Source organism: Streptopelia decaocto, assembly GCF_964273445.1.
Source record: "Streptopelia decaocto genome assembly, chromosome: Z".
NCBI classification, from domain to species: domain Eukaryota; kingdom Metazoa; phylum Chordata; class Aves; order Columbiformes; family Columbidae; genus Streptopelia; species Streptopelia decaocto.
The window spans coordinates 18,615,209-18,641,089 of record NC_138657.1 but is presented as its reverse complement, the minus strand read 5'-3'; the positions used below and the strand labels follow the sequence as shown (position 1 = coordinate 18,641,089).

The window sequence follows — 25,881 nt, the reverse complement described above, 5'->3', positions numbered from 1 at the left end:
GCATTACAAGAGAGGTTTAGTATTGACAATTGGAAACACCAATTTTAACATGAATCTTACATCCCTCCTGAGGTTTTAAGGACACTCCAGCTGGGTCACAGTATTCTCATACAAAGGGAAGCCAGAGGAATCTCCAAAGTCCTGAGCTATGTCTGGAGTTGGAGATGAGATCATTTATGACACAAGGACTTTGCCCTATGTGGTATAAATATATAATACCCTGTGCAGTATCAGGGCAGTTATTGGTACTCTCTCACAATTCATACATTTATCAGAACTGTGACCTAGAGTGGAGTATGTTGCATGGTATCACGTAGAAATTACAAACTGAGGACTTCAAAAATTGGACTAATGTTTCAGAATTACAGAATAAAAATGTTTCAAGATACACTGAGCATTTAAGAACCAGGAAAATAGTACTTTTGTATTGGAGTAATAGTTCTGGCCATTTTCATTTTACGTATTGCAAGCAGCATTTTTATTCAGTCTATGCTTCTGTCATTGAAAATTTGATAGGTTCTGGAAATATCTGATTTTACAAATCAGATATTTAAAAGGCATGCAGCTGATTTTTGTTAAACCCTCTACAAACACAGGGGCTGTATTTGCATGTTCATATGTATTCATGCATCTTCTCCTTACAGTCTGGTGTCTAATCTGATCTTCCTTTTGAACTAACAAGAGCCATGCTACTTTTTATTTGCACTTAAATATCTTGAAAAATATGGTATTGTAGGCTTTCAGGTAATACACACCATCTTTTTTCCCTACAAGTAAATTCACGGCTTATCTAAAAACATAATGTAGGCATTAATATTTCTCTGGGATTCTTTGAAAGGGTTATGGTTTACATATAAGAGTTCATGATTTCTTCTATATTTGGTGGGAAGGACAGAAACTTGTACTCTATGCTGGCTGATGTTGTAAGACTGATTTTTCAAATTAAAATTAGTTAGTATTTTGTGTATTATTTGAAGTAATTTTTTTGTTCTCATAACTGGAAAACTTTGGAGTATTGTGGTTGGTGTGCATAATGAAGAGTTGCTAGCTTTGTGCTTCTTTTTATTTAGAGCAATTCACAGAATGAAGACCTAGAAAAGTTACATTTCAAGACGAGGAAGATCTGTCTCAAAACATCTTATCCATCAATTCTAAGCAAAGGTAGGAATATTATATATATTTAACAACTTCATCTGTAAGATTGACAAAGCATTCCTGCATGATATTGCAAAATCTTTTCTATATTACACAAACCCACTTATATGCTGTTGCAGGATTTTATTTTTTTAAGTTTGGGTGAGTATATTTTTCAAAGATTTGCTTCATTATTTTAAAGTGAAGTTTTTGTATAAAAAATGGCTGTCAAACAGCATTTTTTCTATTTTTACTAAGTCCCACCAGCTGAGTCTTCTGACTAAAATAAGGCTTTTCACTACCTTTTAAGCTTTTTTGCTTCTTGTAGCCAATACAGCCAATGAAACAAAATTAATTGTATTTTGGGTTAGACCTCAAAAAAAAATCGGTTAACAAGGCACCGAAACCTTTATCTCCAGTAATACTGATCAGAAACTTGAGGCACATTTCACTTCCAAGTTCTTGTTGAGTTTGCAGTGTTGGCACTTCAGAAAAAGAACAACATAGAGTACTTACAGGTTAACTGAATTAATTTACCCATTTGCTTACTGAGAAGTATTTTAGGGGCAAGAACAGTGTTTTGAAGAGCCAAAAGAAAAACCAGAAATCATCTTATGTATCATGATCTGACAGTTTAATAATGTGATGTTTTATGTTTAGCAAACAGAACAAAAAGGAGAAATATCATTGTCCAGAAACCAGGGCACTCCGTTACTCTCCTTCAGGAAAGAATTAAGTCATTGCAGCAGCAGATAGTTGTTTTACAGAATGAGAAAAAGACAGCAGTTTCTTCTGTGAAGGGATTTAAAGAAACCAATGAAAAACTAACAACTCAGCTACATTTGGCGGATCAGAAACTTCAAACTAGTAAACTAACCATAGAGGTAAAGTACTTTTTATTATGATGTCTCACAATGTTTAGCTTAACTCTATTGTAATTCCATGAAATTTTTATAACATTGATTTTTGTCTCTTAATTTGTTATGATCAAAATTATGAAATGTTAGGTATTAGCATGATTTATATGAGATTCCGAATCAGTTTTAATGTACAAATGATATTGAGGCTTCATGTGCTAAGTTATCAACCCAATTAATTAACCTCTCTGAAAAATAAGTGGTCTTCATCCTGACATTTTACCTGGTTTCAAATTGGTGAGGGAATTTTCACTTTTAGCCTGTAGTCTGAGAACTTTCCTGACAATCTGGTCAGCCCACATGAACTAGCACCCATTCCTCTGCGAATAACAAGCCCTTTTAGAGAAAGCAGCTGTCTTGTTATGCCTCAAGAATGTAGTGCTCAAAGCAACTGGAGTTTTCTTCCAAAGAGAGCTCAGACCAGTTCTGTATCTATTCAATCCTATCTCTCTCTGGCAAGATGGAAAGCTAGAGAACAAGATTTATGAAAACAGAGACTGGTAATCTAGTTGGTTAACAGTCCCAAAGATGCCAGCTTTCTTCTCTACTTCAGTCTTCATTCCTACTAAATCCTTTTCCATACTATTACTCCTTTCTGGTTTTCCCCATTCTCATTTATATATATGTATTTTGCGTTAATCTATATGCAGCTTCTCAGCTGGAATTCTTTTCTATTCATACTGTAGTGATTGGCCTGCCCTTTATAGAGCTGAATCAACAAACACTTTTGCAGTAATTGTCTCCTGTTGGTCACACACACATCCTGCTTCCAGAATTATAGTGCTACAACAGATGGACTTGCTGGAAGGAGGCAGACATTAAAAGAGAAATCAAATCCCCCTCCCCCTCAAACTTCTCTGTATTTCTGTCTTTGCACAGAAGGCAGAAGCAGTATCAGGAGCAGCACTTTTCACTTTCTTAGGGCTGGGGAACTGCTAATTTCTAGAGGAGGGAAAACCTCATTCCTGTTACTCAATTTGCATAACTATATATATGTAATGAATTGTTCAAAAGAGTTTCCAAGGTCATTGGAACCAATGGAGATCTACCTATCTCACAAGCAGTATCATAATGTAAAGTTTCATGGACAGTATGAACTTCATAGAGAGTTATATGTGTAATTTAGGTAAAATATTCTGCTTGCTCAGACATCTTCATGATTTGCCTTCATAGAAGTCTGCACCTGAGGTGTCCATAGTAGAGCAATGTGAGAAATAAAATTAAAAGGCCATTATCAGGAAACTTAAAAAAAAACCCCGACAAAATGGTGGGGGGGGTGGCAAGATTTGTGTCCAGGTATGTGCTGTGGTAATGCAAAACACTGACTGAAAGTGAAATAACATAGTCATAAAACCAAATCAGTTTTCTTTCACTCAGTTTTTTTGGAAAGTCTTCTTTTTAAAAAGGATTTTAAAATTGTCACTGGTCTAAAGGGTGGCACATCCTAAACAAAAATAAATACATGGTGTTGCAGGTACTGAAGGAAAAATCTTTATTAGGCTTGCACATTTTTTTCCTTCTCAGCAACCAATTCAAATTCCCCTTCTTACAACTAATTACTCTTCAGGTGCCATACTAGTGCTACCAAGTGGGAAATTTAAAGCAGAGGCTTGGGCTACTTGCCAAGTGAAAATTAAGGAGGTAAAGAACCTACACAGTCACTGCAGGGTACATAGATGTTTAAGAGAGAGAACCATGATTCAGACAGATCAAATGGTTGTAAAGCACACATTTGTGTTGGGGGTTTGTGTGTTTTTTATAAGAAATACTATCTAGAAGTGAACTTTTTAAGATATTGAAGGGAAATTATATTTTTTAAAAACTACTTTGTTATGTAGCAAGAACACTGTTGCCATTGTTTCTTCTCAGTGCTTCTGTTACTTAAGATTTTAGAAATTTCTTGCACAGGTAAAAGGTAAAAAAACAGTGAACAAACCATAAAAAAACTGAAAATTTGAGGCAACCTCTGCATTTAGGGAGATTTTGAAACACTTCAAGAGTGTCAAAGTGAATAATATCCCAAAATAGGCTTCCATATGTAATCGTAAAGTTCTGAGTAATCTTATATTAACAGTGAACTTGTGATGCCCAGCTAAGGTAAGTGCAGCATTCTAGCAACTGTGAACATCAACGTCATGGCTTGGACAAGATGCCATGTTGCTTGAATCTAGCTAAGAAAATAAATCTAATAAGAGACAAGCATAGATGTTTGTGCAGTCATTCCTTCATTATAATCCCCAAGGAATCTAGTGCTAGAAGATCGACCCTGGATTTAAGATTTAAATGTTCCAGATGTTCATTTGGAGACAGATTTTACAGTTCATACAACCTAAGGACTGTCTGGCATCTGTTGATTTTCAGAATGTGTGTACATGCATGGTTTTGTGTATTTTTCTTGAAGATCCACACAGACACGTATATATGTGTATATTTGTCTGTCTGCTTGTAGGATTTCAGAATACTTGATTTTTTGTCTTTTTTGTCTGGCTTTGTTCTTTTTTGTCTGGCTTCTAAACTCTGTACACTAGTGTAGGTTTCTTACTTTGTTTGGTTTCTGCAAAAGCAGTTCTTTGTATATTTCTGCAAAAATTACTGTAAAGTAACTGCATATGGGATCATCAAAACTTGCATTCTTCAGGGATTCACATCAACACTGACTCAAGACCGTCTGTACAGAAGTACAGCAGTTGCATTTTGTTATCAGTGTACAGTAATAGCAGCTGGAGCTGATACTTAATGTAGAAATGAAGCGATTTAGCACATCCTTAGTTTCTTAGAAAAACACGTGAAAGGAATTGTTGGAAAAATTCAGGACAATTTTTTTCTAAGATATTTCTCTGCCTCTACTAATTTCTATCACAAAGTGACTGCTTATAAGAAGAATGCATTTATTGCATACAGCACAGTAATTGTAATTAGTTTTCTGCAGTGGGTGTCATTCTTGTTGCAAAAGCTCATACAAAGTGTACTGAACAAAAAATTAAAATCAGAAGCAGATTAGGCCATTAGTGCTTATGTTACTCCTGTCAAGACCACTCACAGTTCCACAGCTCAGAAGTACTGTAGGATCTTTTGCATCGGTTCTCCAGTGTTTCTTGGGTGATGTCGCAGGAAAAGCTGCCTTCTTAAAGGAATGCCACAGGTGTTTGCAAAGTACCTGTCTAAGTCTACTTCAGCAGGAAACCTGAATCTCAAAGAATGGGAACAAGTCAACCAGTTAAATGCTGACAGATCCCTTGGAGAGCATAATGTGAAGGTTTAAGTAAAGTTTTTCAGTTGTATTCCTGCAGATACATAACTATGTTTTTGCTGAATTGGGGAAAAAAGCCTTCTTTTTTTCAGAAGCCTTTGTATATTTTAGCTGTAACTCAGCCTAGGATATTTTTTTCTGCTAGGACTTTGAAAATCTCTCCAAGCTTTATTTTAGCCATTTGATTTTGAATTTTATTTGAATTTTAAGGGAACTTTTTCCCCATAGCTCTTACTATGCTTTTAGAATACAATTTGATTGCCAAAAGTTAATCTAGTGGATTATCTCAAGCATAGAAAGGTATGAGCACGAAAAGCAAAAGAGTAAGGGGCTAGAGAAATCTTTTTATTCATTAAAGTGTGTTTGTAATTTTCTCTACATGTTTTTGACTATTTTTTACTGCCTGATCTATGAGATAACAGCTCAGAATTCATAGTTGCATCTGCAAATTCAGCACCACAGTTTCACTCTTCTTATGGTACCCAAATATGAGTAAACCAGCCAATTTAGCATTATCCAATTACATTGAAACAAATGAGAAGCTGATGATGAAATGTAAATTATTAACATAAATATTATTTACACAAAGACCTCACTTTGACTCTGGTTTCATGAAGGGTTTTTTCAGTCTTTAAGGTGCATTGTTATTTACATAACAAGTTTTGTATGTCTGGTTTCTTTACAGTAAATTGTAGGAATAAACTTGCAATCGTAAACTGAATGCTGTTTTTAATTACCCTGCAGTAACCTAAAATTACTTTTGGAACTTCCTCACTTTTGTTCATTACAGTGAATATGTAATTGTTTTGACAGTTTTGGGGGGCTTTCTCCCTAAATATTGTCCAGTTCAAAATTCTTCTAGACGGATCCATTTTTTTTTTCCGCAAACACTTTTGCATGTGTCCTGGTTTTATCTTTTTCACTCCTCTTTCATGGAGATACTCCAGAGCATTTGAGCCTTTTTGGTTTTTTAATTAAATTTGTAAGAAAGCTTCTACATTCGGTGACATTTTTCTGAATTAAGTGAGGGGTTTCTTCCCTCCAGTGGCATCAAAATATATTTTTATTATGTACATTAGATAATAGTACCATACCTACAGAATGATAAAAATTTATAAAAAATTTTAGAAGAATTAGACTTTGGCTGACTTTAAGTTAAGCACAAATGGTATTTTTTACAGATAAACTGAGCAAGACATTACTGCTGCATCAGTAGTATATGCAGGAATAATGATTTTCATATATAGAAATAGTAAAAAAAAATGTAAAAAACAGAGCTGCTGTAATAAGCTAATCTTTTAATAAATAAAGAATAATCTAACAAGAATTTGTTTCTGCCCTGTTAAGCACAGCAATATCCCTTTCCACTCTTACAGGGCACACTTATGTCTGGAACATCTTACTTGTATCTGGCTTGAAAATAAAAAAGCTAAATATACCTTATTTAACACTTTTCCCAAACTCAGTGGAAAATAGTTTCTGCAAATGTCTGCCTTTGGCACAGAGTGTAATGAAACAAAGAATTCTGTGAAACTGTTTAGGAGAAGTCTGTTCCAAATAATGTTAGGCAAAATGTGTTTTCTTCCCTGTCTCCGTCCTTAGAAGCATACAGGTTATCTTTTCCTAACTGCTTTGAATAGAAGTAGTCTTGGTTAACTTGCAGTAACTATGATCTTTGGACACCATTAAAAAGAAAGTAAAGACAGTTTCTCAAAAATAGTTTAAAATCAAACCAGCAAATTTTCTATTCTACTTTTTCTTAAAATGCAGCAGAAGTGAAAAGGTAAACCAGAAGGGATAGAAGTATAATAAAGAAGGACATACTGCTTGTCCTTGCCAGAGTTTGCAAATACAATCTAAGACAGCAGAGGTTTATCTAGTAATTGAACTAAACTATGTGACAGTATGAGAATGAAGTCTTCTCAGAATTTGTTTGCATCTTTTTCTTCTGATGTCACACTGCTGTTACTGTGTATGTGTGCCTTGCAATGTCCTCTTTGTGGGCACAGCAGATAATTAAAAGCTCATAACACTCCCCCAGTCTATGTATTCTTGAGAGAAAACCATGTTTCCTGGACTCTCCACATTGTTCCAGATCTGAACAACATTATCTGTAGGCAGAAAAAATTGTCTGTAATGTATTTCAAACTTAAATGTTATGGAATTTAGGTCCCATTTCTGGGCCCTGCCTGTATTGTATTGACAATCTAGAGAAGAATAGATTCTGATGTATTGCAGTTTTCTTAGTGCTTTGCTGAACCTAAAAAGTTGAAAATCAGGCTATGATGTCATAAAGGCTGGAAAGAGACAGACAACGCTTTGTTACTCTGCGAGACTAGAATTCACCTCTTTCAACTCCTAGTCCAAAATTCTGCCTGGAATGAAACATCATCAGCTAGTTAAATGTGTTTGTTCAAACTTTTTGCTTACTAAATCAGAAAATCTGTATATAATTTTTCCTGTGGCAAACTACTGATTCAGCATTGCTATTGATATAAAACAGTTCTCAAATTTCTATTTTCTACTCTGTTGGAGAAGTTGACTCGGGAATGAAATGAGGAATTGCCAAACGGCAAACATGAAAGTATCGGCCCTTTTAAAATGCACCTACTCCATTTTTTTTTTTTTATTTATTGTTATAGTTTGCTGCATTGAAAACTTACAGCATCTTGAAGTCAGTTCTGTTAGCAGAACTACACTGTAAAATATATTTATTGTGAAAGTGTGCTTTCATTACAAAACAAAAATAAAGCAAAATGCCTTTTACATTTATATTGATCTCTGAAGAAAAATTACAATAGACCTATTGAATTATTGATGAACAGGAGTTGAAGTACATTGCATGTAGGAATGAGTCTCATTCATAAATTAAAGAGAACAATTGGCATGGACTAGAACTATGAGAGTTGTATTATATTGCTGTCAAAATGAAATAACTTAAGAGATAAGTAAATTCTAGAAAAATAAAGAAAAAATTGTAGAGACTACAGGAAGTTCATAGACTATACTTACAAGCAATATGATTTATATTGCTGTATCATGTAGAAATCCTAAAAGGTATGCATAGAATGATTGAATGGTTTGGCTTGGAAGGGACCCTAAGGATCATTGAGTTCCATGTCCCCGGCCATGGGCAGGGACACCTTCCACCCATCCAGCCTGGCCTTGAACACTGCCAGGAATGGGGCATCTACAGCTTCTCTTGGCAGCCTGTTCCAGTGCATCACCCTTATAGTGAATATACTTCTATATTGAAAGAAAGAACCTGTACCACAAGAGTTAGCATGTTTTTGTAATGTTACAGGTAGGGATAGTATGTGTGTCAATAAGTATATCTAATATATTTGTATCTGATAGTATAATACGGTAGTAGAATATGCTTGTACATATATTACAGTAAACACTGGAAGATATAATCCTGTAAATTTTACTTTCTGGATTTCATTTGATATGTTTCTTATTTTTCTTCACCTTCCCTGTGATTTGGTCAAACTTTCCTTGCGCATTGAATCTTATTATTATACAAATAATAGAACTCAGTTTGCATTTCTCCCCCCCAAAAAATCCTGAATAGTATACTATCCGAAACCTAGAAAAGCTCAGCAAATACTGTCATAATAGGATCTATTTTGTGCTCAAAGGAGTCTGTTCATTGAATTCAGTGTCATCTGATCATTTAATTAAAGTTAAACACAGAGCTCTGTGAACTGTGTAAACTTCTGTGGATAATATATGGCTTTGTTGGATAATATACACTTTTGTCAGATAATATTTATTCACCATCAAATATCACCCCCCAAAAATGCATTGATTGACAAGAGATTACATTTCAGCTCTGGCAGTCTGAATTTCTCATAGATTGTCATAGAAAACCAATTTGGGTTGCAATTGGATCAGTACTCAGGCTTGTGCACTAGAGTGGTCCATGAATTATTCATTATTTGTAATTACCAGTATTAACTGTGAAAATGATTTACTAACAACTTTATTCATGTGCTTATTTCCACTGATTTCAATGAAATTTGAAGACCTCCTGGGTATGATGGTAAAAAGAAGTTTTATTGGCTCCAGTCCTGAATATAGGCCTCTCTATGGTGAGAGGTTGCTCTTTGAACTTGCAGGGAAGGAATTACGGTAGAGGATGTAGCTGCATATTTTTTTTTAATATTGTATGATTTAGTATTGTGATAGACTGTGCAATAACACCTCTGTGTACCATTCTACATAGGTACTACTAAAATGTGAGAAATAGTTGCCTTGGGTTTCTGTCAGGCATAGCTTGGAAGTTTGACTTATCTCCCTCCCTTTGTTTGAAATAGTCTGTTTCATGATAGATCTTTTTTCCTGGCCTAGGTAAAGGTTTTCCAGTTTATGTTCTTATGAAAAGTTTTCAAGAGTCATGAGAAATTGGGGAAATACTTTTGCATTCCTTTGTATTTTGAATGTTAAGTGAGTTGATTCTCTTGCGGTCTCCCAATGCATCCTTTTACCTTACCTCCGTTTCCTTTGTTCCTGTCCTAATCTGTAAAATTTCCCTCCTTGTGAAGTTAGGGAACACAAGCTTGAGGGAGCAGGGTGCTCGTTAGCAAGGTAGATGCAGGTAGGAAGTTAATCAGTAAGAGATGGTTTTGTTCCTGTTTGAGGAGTTGGTTTTCCTAAGAAGTTAAAGGAGCAGGGTCATAGGATTACAAAAATAGCTCTATGACCTGAAAGCATCTGGAAGTCCTATAAGTACATCAAATAATTTTTGTTGTGTACCCCTGTGCAACAGTGATTGCTCGTATTAATAGGTAAATAGGAGATTAAATTCCAAAATTCTTCATCATGATTGGTTTTAGTTGCTGTTTGGATTGGAGCTAATCACTGACACATGGAACACAGTGTAGATTCAATGTCTCAATTCATGCCTCAAGGTTAAATTGGTGCATGTAAGTACTGCTTAATCATTTTCACTAGCTCAGAATCTCATGTACCATGAAATTAATTTTTCAGTTGATCCCTCACATGAATGATAACATTATTTTTTTCCTCAAGATAATAGTTTACACCTTGCACATCTATTCTCTTTGGATATACTATGAAATATATGACAGTCTTTTTGCTGTTTGTTTTAGAGGTAAAATCTTTCAACCATTTTTTTAAAAATTAGTGGCAATGTTAAAAAAACAAGCCAGTACAAGAGGATATCTTCAGTCATTGACAGTGTTCCAAGCTTTCAATCATCCACCAGAGGCAGATTGAAAAGTATAGATCATTATGACCTCACATTGTTTTTAATGAGGAAATTATTACATCACAGTGAAAACGAAGACATTGCTCAAGTTCATGTGGAGCAAGGCTGAACAGCTGTCTCCTGGGAATCAGGGACTCTGAAGAAAAATGAGAGTTCAAGTAGGTAATGAGCTGAGCATGAACTCCTATTGCCATTGTGAAAAACATCAGTGCAGTCCTTGGATGTATAAACCGAGACTATGCAATAGGAGCAGAGAGAATCTGTTTTCTTTCACTTGCCATGATTTTACTGCTCCTAGAATATTCTGTGTAGTTCTAATACCTGGAATCAAGAAAGAGATTGATGGAAGTAATAAGCATTTGAAGAAGACTTATGAGAAGAATTTGAAAATACACCATTCCAGAGAACAATTTGAGATTTTCAGAGAGCAGGTTACAAGGTAACTCAAGTTTAAATATCTAAGAAAAAGAAATTTACTTGTAGAGTCTTCAGTCTAGCAAAGGAAGATTGGAAAAACAATTCAAGGACACAGAACTGAAACAAGATAAAATCGTACTAGATACGGGGTCTGTAATTTTTATGTGACTGTAATTGACCATTGCCAGCTGGAGTCAGAGAACTGCAGTGGTATTGTACAATTAATCTAAAATTGAAGAATTAGAGAGATATCAACTGCTTGTGCTTAGCAATGGGCAGAGTCTTTCTGAGATGAATAAAAAAAATGTCGGTTCTGAAGGAAGCCTGAAATAGAGACAGGAAGAGAGAGGAGATGTTAAATGATGTGAACTAAATTCATGAAAAGAAAAAAAACGAGAAGGTATGTTCTCAACTTCAGTAACATTTCATTTATCTGAAGAACTGATGGAAGAAATGCATGTACCTCATAGAGCACAGCTGGGCAACAGTATCTTTGGGATGAAACCCAGAACGCTGTGGAGTGCTGTGGAGAAGAGATGTAAACATGGATCATAAATTTAAGAAAAGTCAAACCAGTGTTTATAAAAGTCTAACTTCAGCCAAGGAAGAGTGGTATGATATTCAAACAAGGGGCCGGTAAGAAAAATGAAGACAGACTGTTTAGCAGGGCCTGTTGTGATATGACAAGGGGTAATGGTTTTAAACTAAAAGAGTATAGATTCGGGCTAGACATGACGAAGAAATTTTTTAAACTGTGAGTGGTGAAACACTGGTACAGGTTGCCCAGAGAGGTGGTAGATGCCCCATCCCTGGTGACATTCAAGCCCAGGCTGGACGGGGCTCTGAGCAACCTGATCTAGTTGAAGATATCCCTGGTCATTGCAGGGCAGTTGGACTAGATGACCTTTGAAGGTCCCTTCCAGCCCAAACTGTTCTATGATTCTATGTAAGAGGAGAAATTCTGAAGCAGAGGAAGATGTCAGCCCCACCCAAGACATACAAATATGGAGTCATGGCACAGGGAAAATTGGTAATGAAATGGAGTAACCTGAATGAGATTAATGTTCCACAGTGTGGAACAGGAACATTAAAAGATAGTTAGGCTTTAGCTAAAGAAACACAAAGAGAAGGAAGAATAGCTTTTGTGGTGTAATGTACACAAAATTTAGGATTACACTGGTCTGGTACAGCACCATGGAATTGCTGATTGCACAGCAATTTAGGTAGTGCATAGTTTGTTAAGGAAAATTCAGAAAATAAAAAGATAAATAACCGTTCTCAATATTTATTTCATATTCTTTTGCCTATGTGTGGGGTCGAGCATAAGAAAACATTTTTTTAGTAAGGTATTAGTGAAAAGGTTAGAAAGCTTTTCATTTTAATTGGAGGCATAGACACAGATTAATCCTTTTTGAGTCAAAATATTCATTAAGGACTGAAGTTGAGATAGTTTGTTAAAGGCTTGGCTTCCAATGGAAAAAAACCCAACAACTTGCTGTTGTTGTTTTGTTTTCAAAATATCGTTGCACTAGAAACTTTGGCATAAAAAAAGAAAATTTGATTTACTATGAGAAACAAGGAAAGGCATTCAGATAGTAATTTCAATCAAAAATCTACAGGTGCTGCACATACTTAAAGATAAAAATTTTACAAGCTGTGTTACTAGAAAAGAATGTAAAGATAATCATGAGGAAAGCTAAGCAGCAAGAGACATAAAATTCCATTTTTTCTTTAGGAAAGCCCGAAACCACAGGTAGTTTGTGATGATTTACAGTCTCAAGACCTCAACTTGAATAGTTTTACTTAAAGAAAGTTTTCTGATGTTCTGTGTTTTTAATGAACATAATTTAATAAGAAAACATTAGGTATAGTTTAGAGTACATTTTATTGCAGCCCACTGTGACACATATTGTGTACAGGTCTAAAAGTGTTTGCATTCCTCAAATTACTCATGATATTTTGAATATTGTATTGTCCTGGCTGTGTTTTTATTTTTCTGTCAAGAATTGTAAAATTTTATTCTCATTTCCATTATTCAGCTGCTTCTCTGTGATATTTGTTCTTGCTTTTCATAAAAAGTTTAAAAATTCTTCATATACACAAATATGTATTTTCCTATTTACATCACTGTTTATTTCCAGATGTGTCTTTACACTGGCAGCTTTTGTTGTAGACATCCTGTGTAGGGTATTCAGTTTATATATGTCAGATCCTCAAGGGCCATGGCTTTTGCCAGATGAAGCACTTTTGATTTTGAGGCTGATGAAACACAGTGCTATTATTGATCTGTGCATGACACAGCCTGTCTCTCTGCTGGCAGAGTGTAGCAACATTTATCCAGGAATTTGTGAAATGTCACTTGGATCATGTTCATAAGGTAAACTGTGCAAAAACCAGGATCCAAGCTGAGAATCCATGAGGAATTGGGCGTGACTCTCTAATTCCTTCGTCCTATCTTCTAGGTCAGCCAAGTGGTATTTGTTAAAACCACATCTGTCTTTCATATTAGGTGTTGAAGAAAGTATGATTATCACTAGGAATATCCTGTACAATATTGTCATACTGTTGTTTTACTAAGTTTTTGGGTCACTTGAGAAAACAATATTTTAAGTCAGTGAAAGCGATCTAAACATTGGAAATCTATGATTTCTGTTCTGTTTGTTAAAAAATGACAGTTCCTTTACAGCTGCAACCAGAAAACTCTGCTTATATATTCTAATGAATTTAACTTCTCTTGCTTCACTGTACCTTTAGAGATATGTGGCAATACATGTTTTATCATTAAGATCTCAGTAAGCAATAGTAGTTAGAAAGGGTGTGTGACTGTTTTTACACATGAAGCTGCCAAAATACTGATACTTACATGTTTTGTTTCTTTATAAATTATGACTGAAAAAGGCTGTGCATTTTTGTTAGTATCAAACGCATGTTATGTAAAAATAATGAAAACTCTGGTAAATAATTTAAAAATAATTTAAAAAACAATCTTCGATATACTTCTATATACTAATTACCTATTTGTAGAGGGTCAAATGTGACATTTCTTATAAGGAGTGTTCCACCAAAAGACTCTCTGTTATCTGCAAAAAAGACACAAAAAGCTGCAATTATTAATTTATTAGTTTTCATTTTCTGTTTCTAAAAGTTATAATAGTGACATTCTGAAAGTTAGCAATGAAAGAAAAAATAATTGTTATTTGTCAATATTTTCCAATTTTAACATTAAAATTTTTTAAAAAGTCTCTAGATCACTTGATTTAAAGATCAATTACTAGCTAAGGCAAGAAAAAGGTTTTATTGAAGTTAAAGGTTTGAGTTCAGCTATCTTAGGATTTTTTCCCAAGTATAACAAAGATTTACTTTTGATTCTTTAAGATAACTTCTGTAGTTTGAATTCCAGAAGATCAAATCAATATTTAAATGAAATACCACTTTTGAATTACCACGTAATGTGCTTAGTTTCTGCTTTTAAAGGTGTTTTTCCCACATTTGTACATAAAAATATACTAAGCCAAGAGGTGAAAAGTTGTTGGATGTGAAAATATATTTGCATACACTATGCAGATATTTTTACATGTTATCCCTCCCTTTACAAGGTGGACATATGTGAAATGCAAACTCATGAGTTGTGGAGAAAGCCAAAATCACAGCTGGCTGGTTCTGGGGATTTTTTCAGCTTGTGGATATGTGTATTTATTTTGCAAGGTTCCACAGGTTGGATAAATATGGATGTCTGTTTCTCAGGAACATGAAGATGGTATTTATTAGTTTGAAGGCCACCTGCTTGTCAAATCTACCACTGCTCATAGCAGAACCATTGCCAGCTTGTCAGGAATTATTTTTTGTAGAGAGTTTTACAGACTACATTTATTTTGCTATTTAGCAGTGTCAAGGCACTCTGTGAAATGGTGTATCTTGTTTTGGGCACCACAAATAAAATACACATATCAAAAGAAAGGAACAAGAATTCTGTGAAGTTTTGAAGATGTTAACTATGAGAAAAGATTGAAAATGTGTAATTAATGAAACCTATAAAATAATATATCAATGGTAAAGACTGAAGGAGTGTAATAGCCACCTTCCAGTGCATAAAAATTATTTGAAAGGGCTAGTGGTCAGTTTGTGCTTCTGTCTCCTCAAAGTTGTAATTTTTCAAGAAAGATTATTTGGATATAAGAAAAATTTTATCTCTGAGGGCACTGAATTTCTGTAGAAGGCTGCCAGGAGAATTTCTCTGTAGTTAAACTGAAATTTTCAGGAATAATCTACTTACAGTTTTTAACGTGTGTGCTGAATTTAATGTATTCTTGATATCATTGCCATTCCTGCAGCAATTATTTTTTTTGTCCTTATCCTCAATCGGAAGGACTAGATAACTAGCACAGGAAAAATATCTTAATACTGAAGGGTTTGAACAATGGAGTTAGCAGCTAGTCCTTGCAAACTTGTGTTCTTTGGACACCAAGTTCTCTTTTCACGTCATGCAGCTTATACTCTTTGGTTTCTAGTAAGGTTTATCAGTGATCAGAAAGCAGGACCATAACAACAAATCCCTTTTTGTCCTATGGGAAACAATGTCAGAAAGAAATATATTTGCTCCTTGAGTTCTTTTGAACTCCTCAAGGTTTGTTTCAGAATCTTCACCAGTTCTGCACTGTTAGGTCTTCTGCAAAGCACCAGTTTCTACAATCCACCCTATTTTCTTACCTATCCTGCACTGAGCTTTCTTTGTTTAGTTTATTGCAGAAGGGAATTGACATTTTTGTTTGAGCTTGCATCTTACCCCAGCTTTCTCATTCCCACAATCCCTTGTTTAAGCTTTTATGTTTGGGTTAGTGCTGGTGCTCCATTGTCTTGGCTACTCACTCTAACTACAGGAAGAAACTTCAAAAGACACATCCATAGCCAGGAGTACAAACCAGAAGAGCACAGCCATTCTCATCATTTTGCCAAGGAAGATGCATGAGCCTACAGACTGCATTTGATTTTTTGGGGGTCTTCCAAGGAATAAAGGGATAGGAGTCAAGAACTAGGGCATCTTCAATGACAGTAAAAAGGCAAGTGTTACAACCAAGGCTACTTCTGAGGAAAAAAAATGTTATCTGGAAACTACACCTGAGATTCCTTTTAATAGGTGGATATCTACAGCATATCCTCCGTGGGATCGCCCTCATTTTTCTTTGCCTTATACCCCAGTTGTGATAGACAATGAGTACTGGCTCACAGGTTTCTTTGGCATCCCTATAGAAGTCAGACACTAATATACTCCTTGTAACCCAAAGGGAAGAGTTTTTGTGTTTTTTAAGTCAAGTTTGCTTGCCCGAAGTCCCTGGACAACATGGACTCAACTGCTAGAGAAGGTAGAAGAATGTTTATACTTCCTTACTAATGCTTTGCACTATCTGATTTGCTCTCCTAAAGTTTCATTGACAATTAATGAGGTAATCACAGACTGTTCCCGTAGCTTGTGTTATGTTCAAGTTTATTTTCATCACTCCAGGCTCCCTTTGATTCCTAATGTGGCAAGAGCTTCATTTCTTTCTCAGTAACAGAGACTGTATGGCTAATACCATGTCTCACAACATTCATAGGCACTGGAAAAGGATTTGCTCTTTGATGGCTGAACTGATCTGCCTGACCAGCCATCAGGCTGAAAACATGGCTTTTTCTTATGATGGTCTCTTCAGCTATTTAATATGTAATGTAAGGAATACTTTACCCTAAACTGTTCATTTATGCTTGTAATTTTAGCAAGGGTTCCAATGATAACATAAATTCCAAATTAAAGATAAGACTGTGGGGGTTCATTTACAAGAATCCAGGGGTGAATTACCTCTTTAATTTATATGCACTGCGTTTTAATGGTTATTTTTAAATGCAGTTAATGATTTTGAAAAATACCCGTCTTTGTCTCCTCCATACGTCTGTCGTCAGTGTCCTCATACGTTGCAGAAGTGGCTAGCAATATGCCTTTATTTTCTTATATAGAAATGTAAATAATAGATTAATATTTAGTACAGTATCACCTTCATGGGACTAGAAAAATTCTGGGTTTTTTAACTTTTTTCCCCCCCACCTTTTCTTCTGTATTTGTATTTTTGTCCTGCTCTATGAGACCATTGAACTTTTGTAGTAATGCAATCTGTTAATACTGTTTATACTTATTAGGTTTTGCTTTTACATAGCTGTCTATGTAAAAAAAATAAGAAAGCATCTGAGGACATTTTTTACAGCTTTTGTTGATATCTGAAGCGGTTACAAAATAGGTGCTTAAATAATTCTATAAAATTAAATATAGAGCTGTCTTTATAAATTTTGTGTCTAGAATATTGCACCCCACTTCTGAGAATACTTCTGATGTACATATTTTTTTAGTATTTTTTATCTCAAAATACTTACATCACTTCCTCAAACCTTTGTATCTTTTAGACATGTTTTCTGTAAGTTGACAGAAAATAGTTTTTAACACTTGACAAGCTGAGACTTAAACAAACAAACAAAAATATATAAAGAGCAGGCCAGAGTATGGGAGATGGAACAGATTTCCCTACAAGCACAGAATTCCTGCCCAGTTATTTTTGAGACGCAGAAGTATTTCGACAGAAAATGGTTGACTCTCTAAAACAGATGGAAATGAGGAGAGGTTAAATTAATATTTCACCATTCTTTCAGCTGTTTTGTTTCTTTCTTGCTTATATATTCTTTTTAAAATAATTTTAATTTTTAACGATATAAATCTGTATGCTTTGGAACTAAGCAAGTAAATCAAAAGAAAGTTTAAAAATGGTCTTTAAAATAGCATTTTCATTTTGGTTTTTCTCTATTTTATGTGAGCTATACAGAAAACAGATGGAAGCATTATTAATTTTTTCCCCCAATGAGTTTTAGTGCAGCATATTTGTATGTGTTATCTGAAACATATGAATACTTAGTATTGCTGCTGTTAAATTCGTAATGAGTTGTAGGGATTGTGAAATTCCCTGACTGGCTCTCATGCAAGTAGTTCATTTGCAGTGCTTAGATGTGTTAAGATTAAGCAAGAGGAATATGGCAAGCACTATCCCTGATCCTAGATGAGAAATTCAAATTTCTGGCTTTCTGACTTTGCCCCAACTCTCATGTCTGGTAAAAATCAGATAAATACTGTGTAACTCTGCAAAAAAATCTCGCAATAAAACCTGGTCCTTACTATAAAAGATTGCATGGATTCCGTGTCTTATATTGAAAATTTTCTGATAAGTACAAAGGTGTGGAAATCTTGGGGCAAATTTTATGCATCAGATGCATTTTTTTTGCTTGTGTATAACAACACTTAAAGTGCATAGGTATGCTAGGTGTTGTAATATCGAAGTCAACTTGTATTTGTTTAAATAGCAATGGTGGGTACATGGAAAGATTGGTTTTGGACTTCAGCCACATCTTCACAACTGGCTTACTATAACATTCAGATATTTTAAAGTGGGACAAAGTGTGGTGAAATGTCTCTGGTTATATTTTCATTTTAATTTAATTGTAGTAAAACTTATTGTAATATACCATGCTGTGTCTGTGTAGATATTAATACTTCTAATAAGTTAAACTAAGTAAGATATAGTATAATGTACTTTAATACTAAACATTTTTCTTTTTCAAGAAATAGCAATTTTTTAAATTTCTCTAATTTTTATCTGAAAATGTTAAGGCCTTATATCCAGGGTCCTGCATATCTGCATATATTGGCAGTTTGCATCTCTGCTTTGATAATTCAGTCCCTACAAAAATTAAAGCACATAGTTGTGAACATATAATTGATCATAATGAAACTACTTATATGATTAATGTTACATACATAGTTAATAGTCCTTACATTCCTTTGAAATTTGCAAGGACAGATGGAGTGCTGCATCTGCTTTGGTACAAAAGCAAGATAGTGTTCTTAACATGTGTAGAAATTAGGCATGGGATACAGCAGTATTTACTCAGACAGAGACATGAAATGAAAATGATAGAAAATGCAAGCCGAAATAGAATTGCTGCAGGTCAAACCCCTTATCTTTGAATTGGTGTTATTGTTACACAGTTGACATGTTTCAGAAGAATTTTCATCATTAAAAAAAATGTTACCTGTGTCATTATTAAGTTTGGTTTTTTTGTTTTTTTTTTCCATAGTTTATTTGAAAAATTACTGGTTGCACAATGTGCAGTTCTGTATTCAGGTTTGTCTGTTGTTTATAACAGCAGATGATTTCTTGGAGAATTGGGCCCAGAATATATTACTCCAATTCATTTATGCATGAGTGTGTGTTTCTCTAGGATAGATATATGTGTTCTGGTCTTGATCTATGTGGTATTATCATTCTTTACAAAAAGAAAATAAAACAAAACAAAATGTAAAATGGACCTATTTGCTCTGACTTTATGGATTTTATTTTTTTATTACTTCATCAGATGCCATGGCCAGGACAAATGTTGTAAGACTAAGCTTTTATAAATTATAGAATAAAATTAGCTGTAAGTTAACTATAAAATAGCTGATTAAAATTGCAAATAAAATTTTTGTTTATGAAGTGTTATACAGCAAATAGTGCTTTATAGACGGTGATTATACTGTTCAATACTAGTGTATGATTAAGACGACATTCAAAGACTTTGATAAGAGTCTTTGTTAGTGATTACAACTGTGTTCCCAATAATAGCTGAATTTATAATTTGAATGTGTGAAAGGGCAATTCCGTACCTAACTGTAAACACTGCTTTTATAAAGCTGATGAACTGTGATTGTGTTAAAGTGATCTTATCAATAGGACAACTGCGTTTTTTCTTCAGTAAAATGCTTGAGATGAGAAATAAACCTCTTATCTGCATGCTGATATCTGTATTTCTCATCTGGGAACTAATTTAAACACTTCATGAGAGATTGACATTTTCAGTGCCTTAAACATCCTTAAAAGCTGCTTTGTTCATTGCAAGCCATATTTAGTATGACCTCATAATAATGTAGCACACCTCAAGTGTCATGCCTGTCTTTACTATGCACATTGGAGCTGTGTTCATCTATACTAGACAACTGCACTTCAAGGAAAGATTTTTTTTTTCCTTGATAGGCAATTAGCAGTAATTAGGAAGATTCACTTCAGTAAGATGTCAACATGAGATTGTTTTAAAAAGTTGAATGTCAGTGGCTTTAAAAGAGGGTTTTTTCCCTGACACATAGGTATGGCATGTGAAACATGAAATGTTAATTTAACTTTTCTGCTTATTATTCATGCACAATATTATTTTGTCATTCAGATACTACACTGACAGAGTGCAAAGGGTGTTAAAATAGTGCTGCTAGAATAAAAAGAGGATTAATCTACCATTGGCCAATTAGCCAAAGGGTACTTAATGGTCTCTAAAGGCTACTGAAGTCTAACAACTAGCTAAAGCACTGGCAAGAAGTCCTCTATATTACCTTCATTTACTTGACATTTTGTGAAACAGAGTCAGATGCTGATAACTGCATTTGACTAAAAAAAGAAAAAACCTGAGTGATACAGTAGACTTTACTAAAATTTCAGAAGAATAAATGACAAATATTTTTACATTTTAGAACTTTTTCTGGCTTTGTGGAGGTCTTTGTTTCAACTTAAGGGTAGGATATTAAATCACCAAAGATTTCTGTTTCATATTTTGTCTTCACGTCTGGAATACTAAGAAATGAACAACTTACAGCACTGGCATGAAAAAAGCTTTCACTGAGGATTTGGTGTTATTTGCCTTTTGTCTATATGGTCACATTAAGTATGCAGCACAGTTGGCTTTTTAGTCTGGTATGTATATTTTTGTATTTTCAGATAGCTATGTACCATCTTTATTAATTTTAACTTTTTTTTTTTTTTTTTCTGTGACCCATCAGGCAGAAGTAGGTTTTGATTCAAGAGAACAAAACAGGGCCAAGATTAGTGGAATTGAGTCAATAAATTTTGCCTTGGATATCGTAAATAGGTTTATCATTATGTTATAATAACATTTTATGGAGTGCATAAAATCATAAACAGCTAAGACTGTGCCTGCAAATATGTTTTGAAAAGTTCTTTCATGGTTTATGTGTGCAACAAGTACTGCTTATCTTTTATGTTTTTCATGATCAAGCTAAAGCTGTGAGAAAATAGCATTCTGTTTAACACCTTTTAGATGACCCATGTTAGATTTTAGAATAGAACTTGGTACAGGAGTTATGCATGTAGCAAATGTATTTTATTACCTACGCTAGCAAGGATTCTTGAAGAAAAAAAAAAAAGGAATATGTTGACTTCAGATTTCTTACAGACGTCTCTGTGCACATTGTAATGTTTTCATCTGCCAGGATTTTAGGATGGGAAGCTTCATAACAAATATGATTTTTACACATCTGAAGATATTTAGATTGGTTATAGCTGGATTACAAAATAAGTAGTAAAAAAAGACTGTGTCATTGCTTACAAAAGGGTTTCAGGAATACCTGATTTACATCCTGTTTTATAATTTTGCCTGACAAATACATTCTATGTAATGTATTCTGCAAATAAAAATCTATGGGATCATGTACAGCAGTGGCAGTGCAATAGCGGCCACCACCAACAGAAATGGCATTTTCATACGTGCCAGTTGCAGTAGGAGGGAGACTCTGCTGTAAATAAGTGAGAAGCTTCTTGCAGGCCTGTTTTGATGCCAAAGAGCAATAGGCCATTCCAGGAGCTTCCTACAATAATCCATTGGGCCTTCCATGTAGCTGTCTTTCTGAGCAGAGGGCTTATGGTAAAAAGCCTTGCTGAGTCACTGGAAGTTTTACATTCACTACTCAGAAACTGAGATTTCATCACGTATCCCATTGTGTTCAGCAGAACAGGGTGTCATGGGTATACAAGGAGCAAGGAGATTAAGATAGATGGATGTTAAAATATTGAATCTATAAACATCTGTTAAGCCAAAACACTCTGGAGGAGGTGCAGCAGACAAAGGCCGCTACACGGTGGAGGAACAGCAGTAGCCTGCCTTTACCAACATCTGGTCTAGCTGGTGTTTAAGATTCTACCTTTCCTCCTGGTGACCTATTCCCCTGGAGTAAATCCTTTTTACTCTGTCACTCAGGATTTGCATGCATGGTAGCACACACACCAAAAACCCTGTGTCTAAAAAAGAAAAAAAGAACAAAAGACTTGACTTAAAACTTGGGAAGTGGTGAGAGACAGCACAAGATGAACTTGCTTCTTAAGTAAGTAAATGCAAGGAATATCTTTTACGCATAAATATCTTGCCAGGGCAGGGTGGCTGTTTTTCACATCCTATGTAGACTCATATGGTGTTTTCTCCAGAACTATTAGGAGACAACCTTCTTGATATCTCTCATTGCAGTTGTGTGCCTGTCTTAATCTGCTTTTGCAAGTTGGTGGGTGTTTGTCTTGTACATCTTATACTACTTTGACTTCACCCCCATAGTTCTGATGCTGTTTCTGAATTTATGTACATTCATATTTTAAATATTTTTTCCTACCTCCTCACTTAAGTAAATTCTATAGCCAACATAGCACTGTCATCTTTGGCACCTCTGCCATAAAAGCCCTTTCTTTTTTGCTATATTTGCCATCATTTTTGGGAATGTGGTTGCTACAATCATGGCATTTTAGACCAGATGCATTTTGGCAGCAGCAGTAGTGTAAGAAACTTCTGAGAGTCATGAGCTATCTTGGGCAGATACAGGGGCATTTCTAATTTTAATCAGAAATATTGATCTAGCTATGATGTTTTTTCTTTTCTTTTTATGAATAATTTATTACAGAGACACTGAATCATGAAATTCTGCATGTAGAAATATTGGCTATACTGGACAAATTAACCTAATCTTCATATCTTTCTGTACTACTACTGTTTTTGCTTATTAAAGTAGCCTTCATTTTGTCTTTTACTCAGAATGTATTAATTGTGAGAATAATATATCAGATTAAGGAATAACCAATTAGAAAATACGTTAACACTATTTATCTGTTGTTCAATAATGACAGCAGATGCAGAAAAGAATGGAAAGATCCAGCCCTTTACTAAGAACAGTACTTATCTCACCCTACTGCCTTTAATAAACGCACTTAAGTGTGAAATCCTGTTAGAGTTTTAACTTTAAATACAGGATGCATTTTCTTGTCTCCATTATGTTTTTTTAACCTGATGCAAAATCTACAAGCATTCTTTTGTCATTCGTAATGGGAATCAACATTACCATAAGTAGTTTTTCTTTTGTTTGGATATATATATGTGATCTTGAGATGGTCGGGATGGAAGTGTGTGTTTATATACACGCACACATATATACAAACTTTTTTCTAATAACATCAAACAGTATAAAATCAATGTTGTAGTTAGATATAATAATAAAATACTTGGAAATAGAGGACTGTCTTTAACCTTCTCACCCATGTTTTTTTGTGTACCAGCATATAATTGGCCACATATTTAGTAATATCAAACTGTATTATTTTGTCTAGTTTTTTAATCAGGATTCTTCACAAAGGAAGGGGGTTTTGCCCTTCAACAGATTTTAATTTGTATTGAGAGATTTCCATTTTGTTTAATTGTTCATTGTGTTAAACTACTGTATTACAATCTTCTTTGGAATAATAAGATATTACTGTGGTTACCCTCTTAAGAAGCAGAGAGTTGTTAGGCCATTGGTAGCTTTCAGCTGGCTACAGATTCATTAAAGTCAACTACTAGCATGAAAATTATTTCAGTTCCCCTTTTCGCAGAACAACATTCAATATTTTTAAAACTAAGCCAAATATTTTATTTAAAAGATTACATCTGTAAGGAGTACTGTGAAATATATTGTTACAAAGATTGAATAAGTCTTGTCAGTTGTCAATCAAGTGCAACAAGACTGAGAGTTTGTTTGCATGTTATTTATTTGAACTAAATCCCTAACAAGCCTCGTCTAGGCTAATTGGACTTAGCATTTATGTTGCTAAATGAGAAGCGTTTTGGCTGCAGTATAGGGTGGTAAGACCTACCCAGTGGAATAAACAACTAACATCTGTTATCCTGTCCTGCTCCAGCTTGGCTTTTACCACTTAAGTACCTCAGCCCTAGAGTCAAGGTTATGGAATATGTGGTTCTCTGGCTATGCTGCATATATGTGAAAGGGAAGAAATAACACAACATGAGTAAAGACCAGCCAACCAGAAGATATTTAGTGCAGCTGGTCCACTTTGCTTTAACCTCTACAAGCCCTACAAATATCAAAACAGAAGCCAAGAGAAGGGTGTATGTTTTATAGCAGTTGTCAACACAGCAATTCAAGTGAGCTTACAGGGGTCACCATTAAAACAGATTTGACATTTAACCACCTTTAATACGCATTGGTGTCTGAGGCACCTTGGTATTTCTTCAGTCTCTGTGCAGAAATAATTGCGGAATCTCAGAGAGGCTCTAGGTAAACAGGGTTCAACAGTAACTACTGTTACAGTTTTATATTTTAATTTTTGCATGTAATGGTGAAAATAGCAATATGTAAAGTAAATATTTAATTATGTTGCCTTTAAAAAAATTCCTTGTTGTTAATGTTGTTTGACTTGTCTTTCCTGCTGGATTTGATCTTTGCATGGACTAGACAATTCAACCAACAACGGTGAAGTATAATTACAGATAATGTATACTGTTTCATTCCTCTTGAAATATGAACCAGTGAAGTATCTCATATGATCAAGCAGAAATACTTTCAGGATGCAATTCTGATTGTTTCTTCTGTCTGTGAAACAGGTGTTGACCTCCAACCTGGCCAAATGGCAACAAGAGAAGGAAGATTTAGAAGGAAAATTGAAGTTGAGAGAACATCTGTCTCAAAATGCTGGCAAGAGTGAAGCCACCCCAGCTCCTTCAAAGAATATTGATTTAGAGGTGAAACAGCTGCAGTGCAAACTGAAGGTGACAGAACATATTATCTAGTGCTGAGGATAATTCATATGAACAGTATTTCATAACTGGGTCAAGCAGATATATGTATACTCACATATGCATATAATTTCTATATCTTAGCCAATTATTAGCAACTTAGGTGTTAGATAACCTTTGATGTTAAACAAAAAGTAGTCAAAAACAGGAGAATTAACAGTTACAATTAAAACAGTTTTGGAAGATCTAATAGGCCAGACAGGGGGGTGCTGGGTTTTCACACAATGATCACATGCATCTTGTCAGAAGTGCTGTAGAATTACTTCACTAAGAATTGTGTTGATGAATTCCTTCCTTTAAGAAGGAGGTGAGCAATAGCTGTCTGTGGGAGGGGATCATAGAATTTGGGCTGATGAGGCAGCTCATGTACTGTAACAATGTTGTGTTACCTATATGTCACTACTATTCTTGTCTTCAAAGAGCCATCATTCTTGTATTTTTGTAGATTAGCTGGTAGGAAGATACTAGTTTATCAATGATTTCATTTTTCAGTCTCCAGTGATTCTGTTGTATGTGGATGATGTAGATGCTGGACTGTCTTGATCTGAGAGCTTTCTCAGCAAATAGCCCGGCTCTAACATATTAATTCTTCCTCTCTTCTCACTGGAGGAAATACATGTGTGACGGAATGTCTTAAAGTTGTTTTGGTTTCTTTGTCCCCCATCATTTTGTGTTAATATTTGAGGAAAGCGAAAAAGTCAGAATGGTACGGCTTGCTGCTAGAAGAGACGTCACACTAGCAAGCCAGCTGCCAAAGGATCAGCTGGAGGACAAGGCCATATTACATCGGCGATGTAACTGGCTTTGGCTATTAAGTGCTGGATTAGCTGTGCTAGTGCATGGGATGTGAATAGTGCTCACACCTCTTAGCTGTTGATGGTAATTGTGTTATTACAGATCTTGGCTGTGTCACACTGGGTGCATAACATCTAAATTCAAGGATTAGTAAAGTTAGGTCACAGAGATGAGGACAGCAGAGTAGCCATGAA

At 34.9% G+C, this 25,881-nt stretch overlaps 1 protein-coding gene across 6 annotated transcripts in view; it reads left to right on the top strand.

Annotated features, from left to right (window-relative positions):
* Nucleotides 1-25,881, top strand: part of CNTLN (centlein) — a 192,648-nt gene that overhangs the window by 132,746 nt on the left and 34,021 nt on the right. For all 6 annotated transcript variants that reach the window (XM_082075481.1, XM_082075486.1, XM_082075485.1 and 3 more), the window contains 3 exons: nt 1,071-1,161; nt 1,795-2,018; nt 24,701-24,865. In XM_082075481.1, coding sequence (XP_081931607.1) covers nt 1,071-1,161; nt 1,795-2,018; nt 24,701-24,865 — 480 coding nt within the window. The remainder of the gene's footprint in view (nt 1-1,070; nt 1,162-1,794; nt 2,019-24,700; nt 24,866-25,881) is intronic.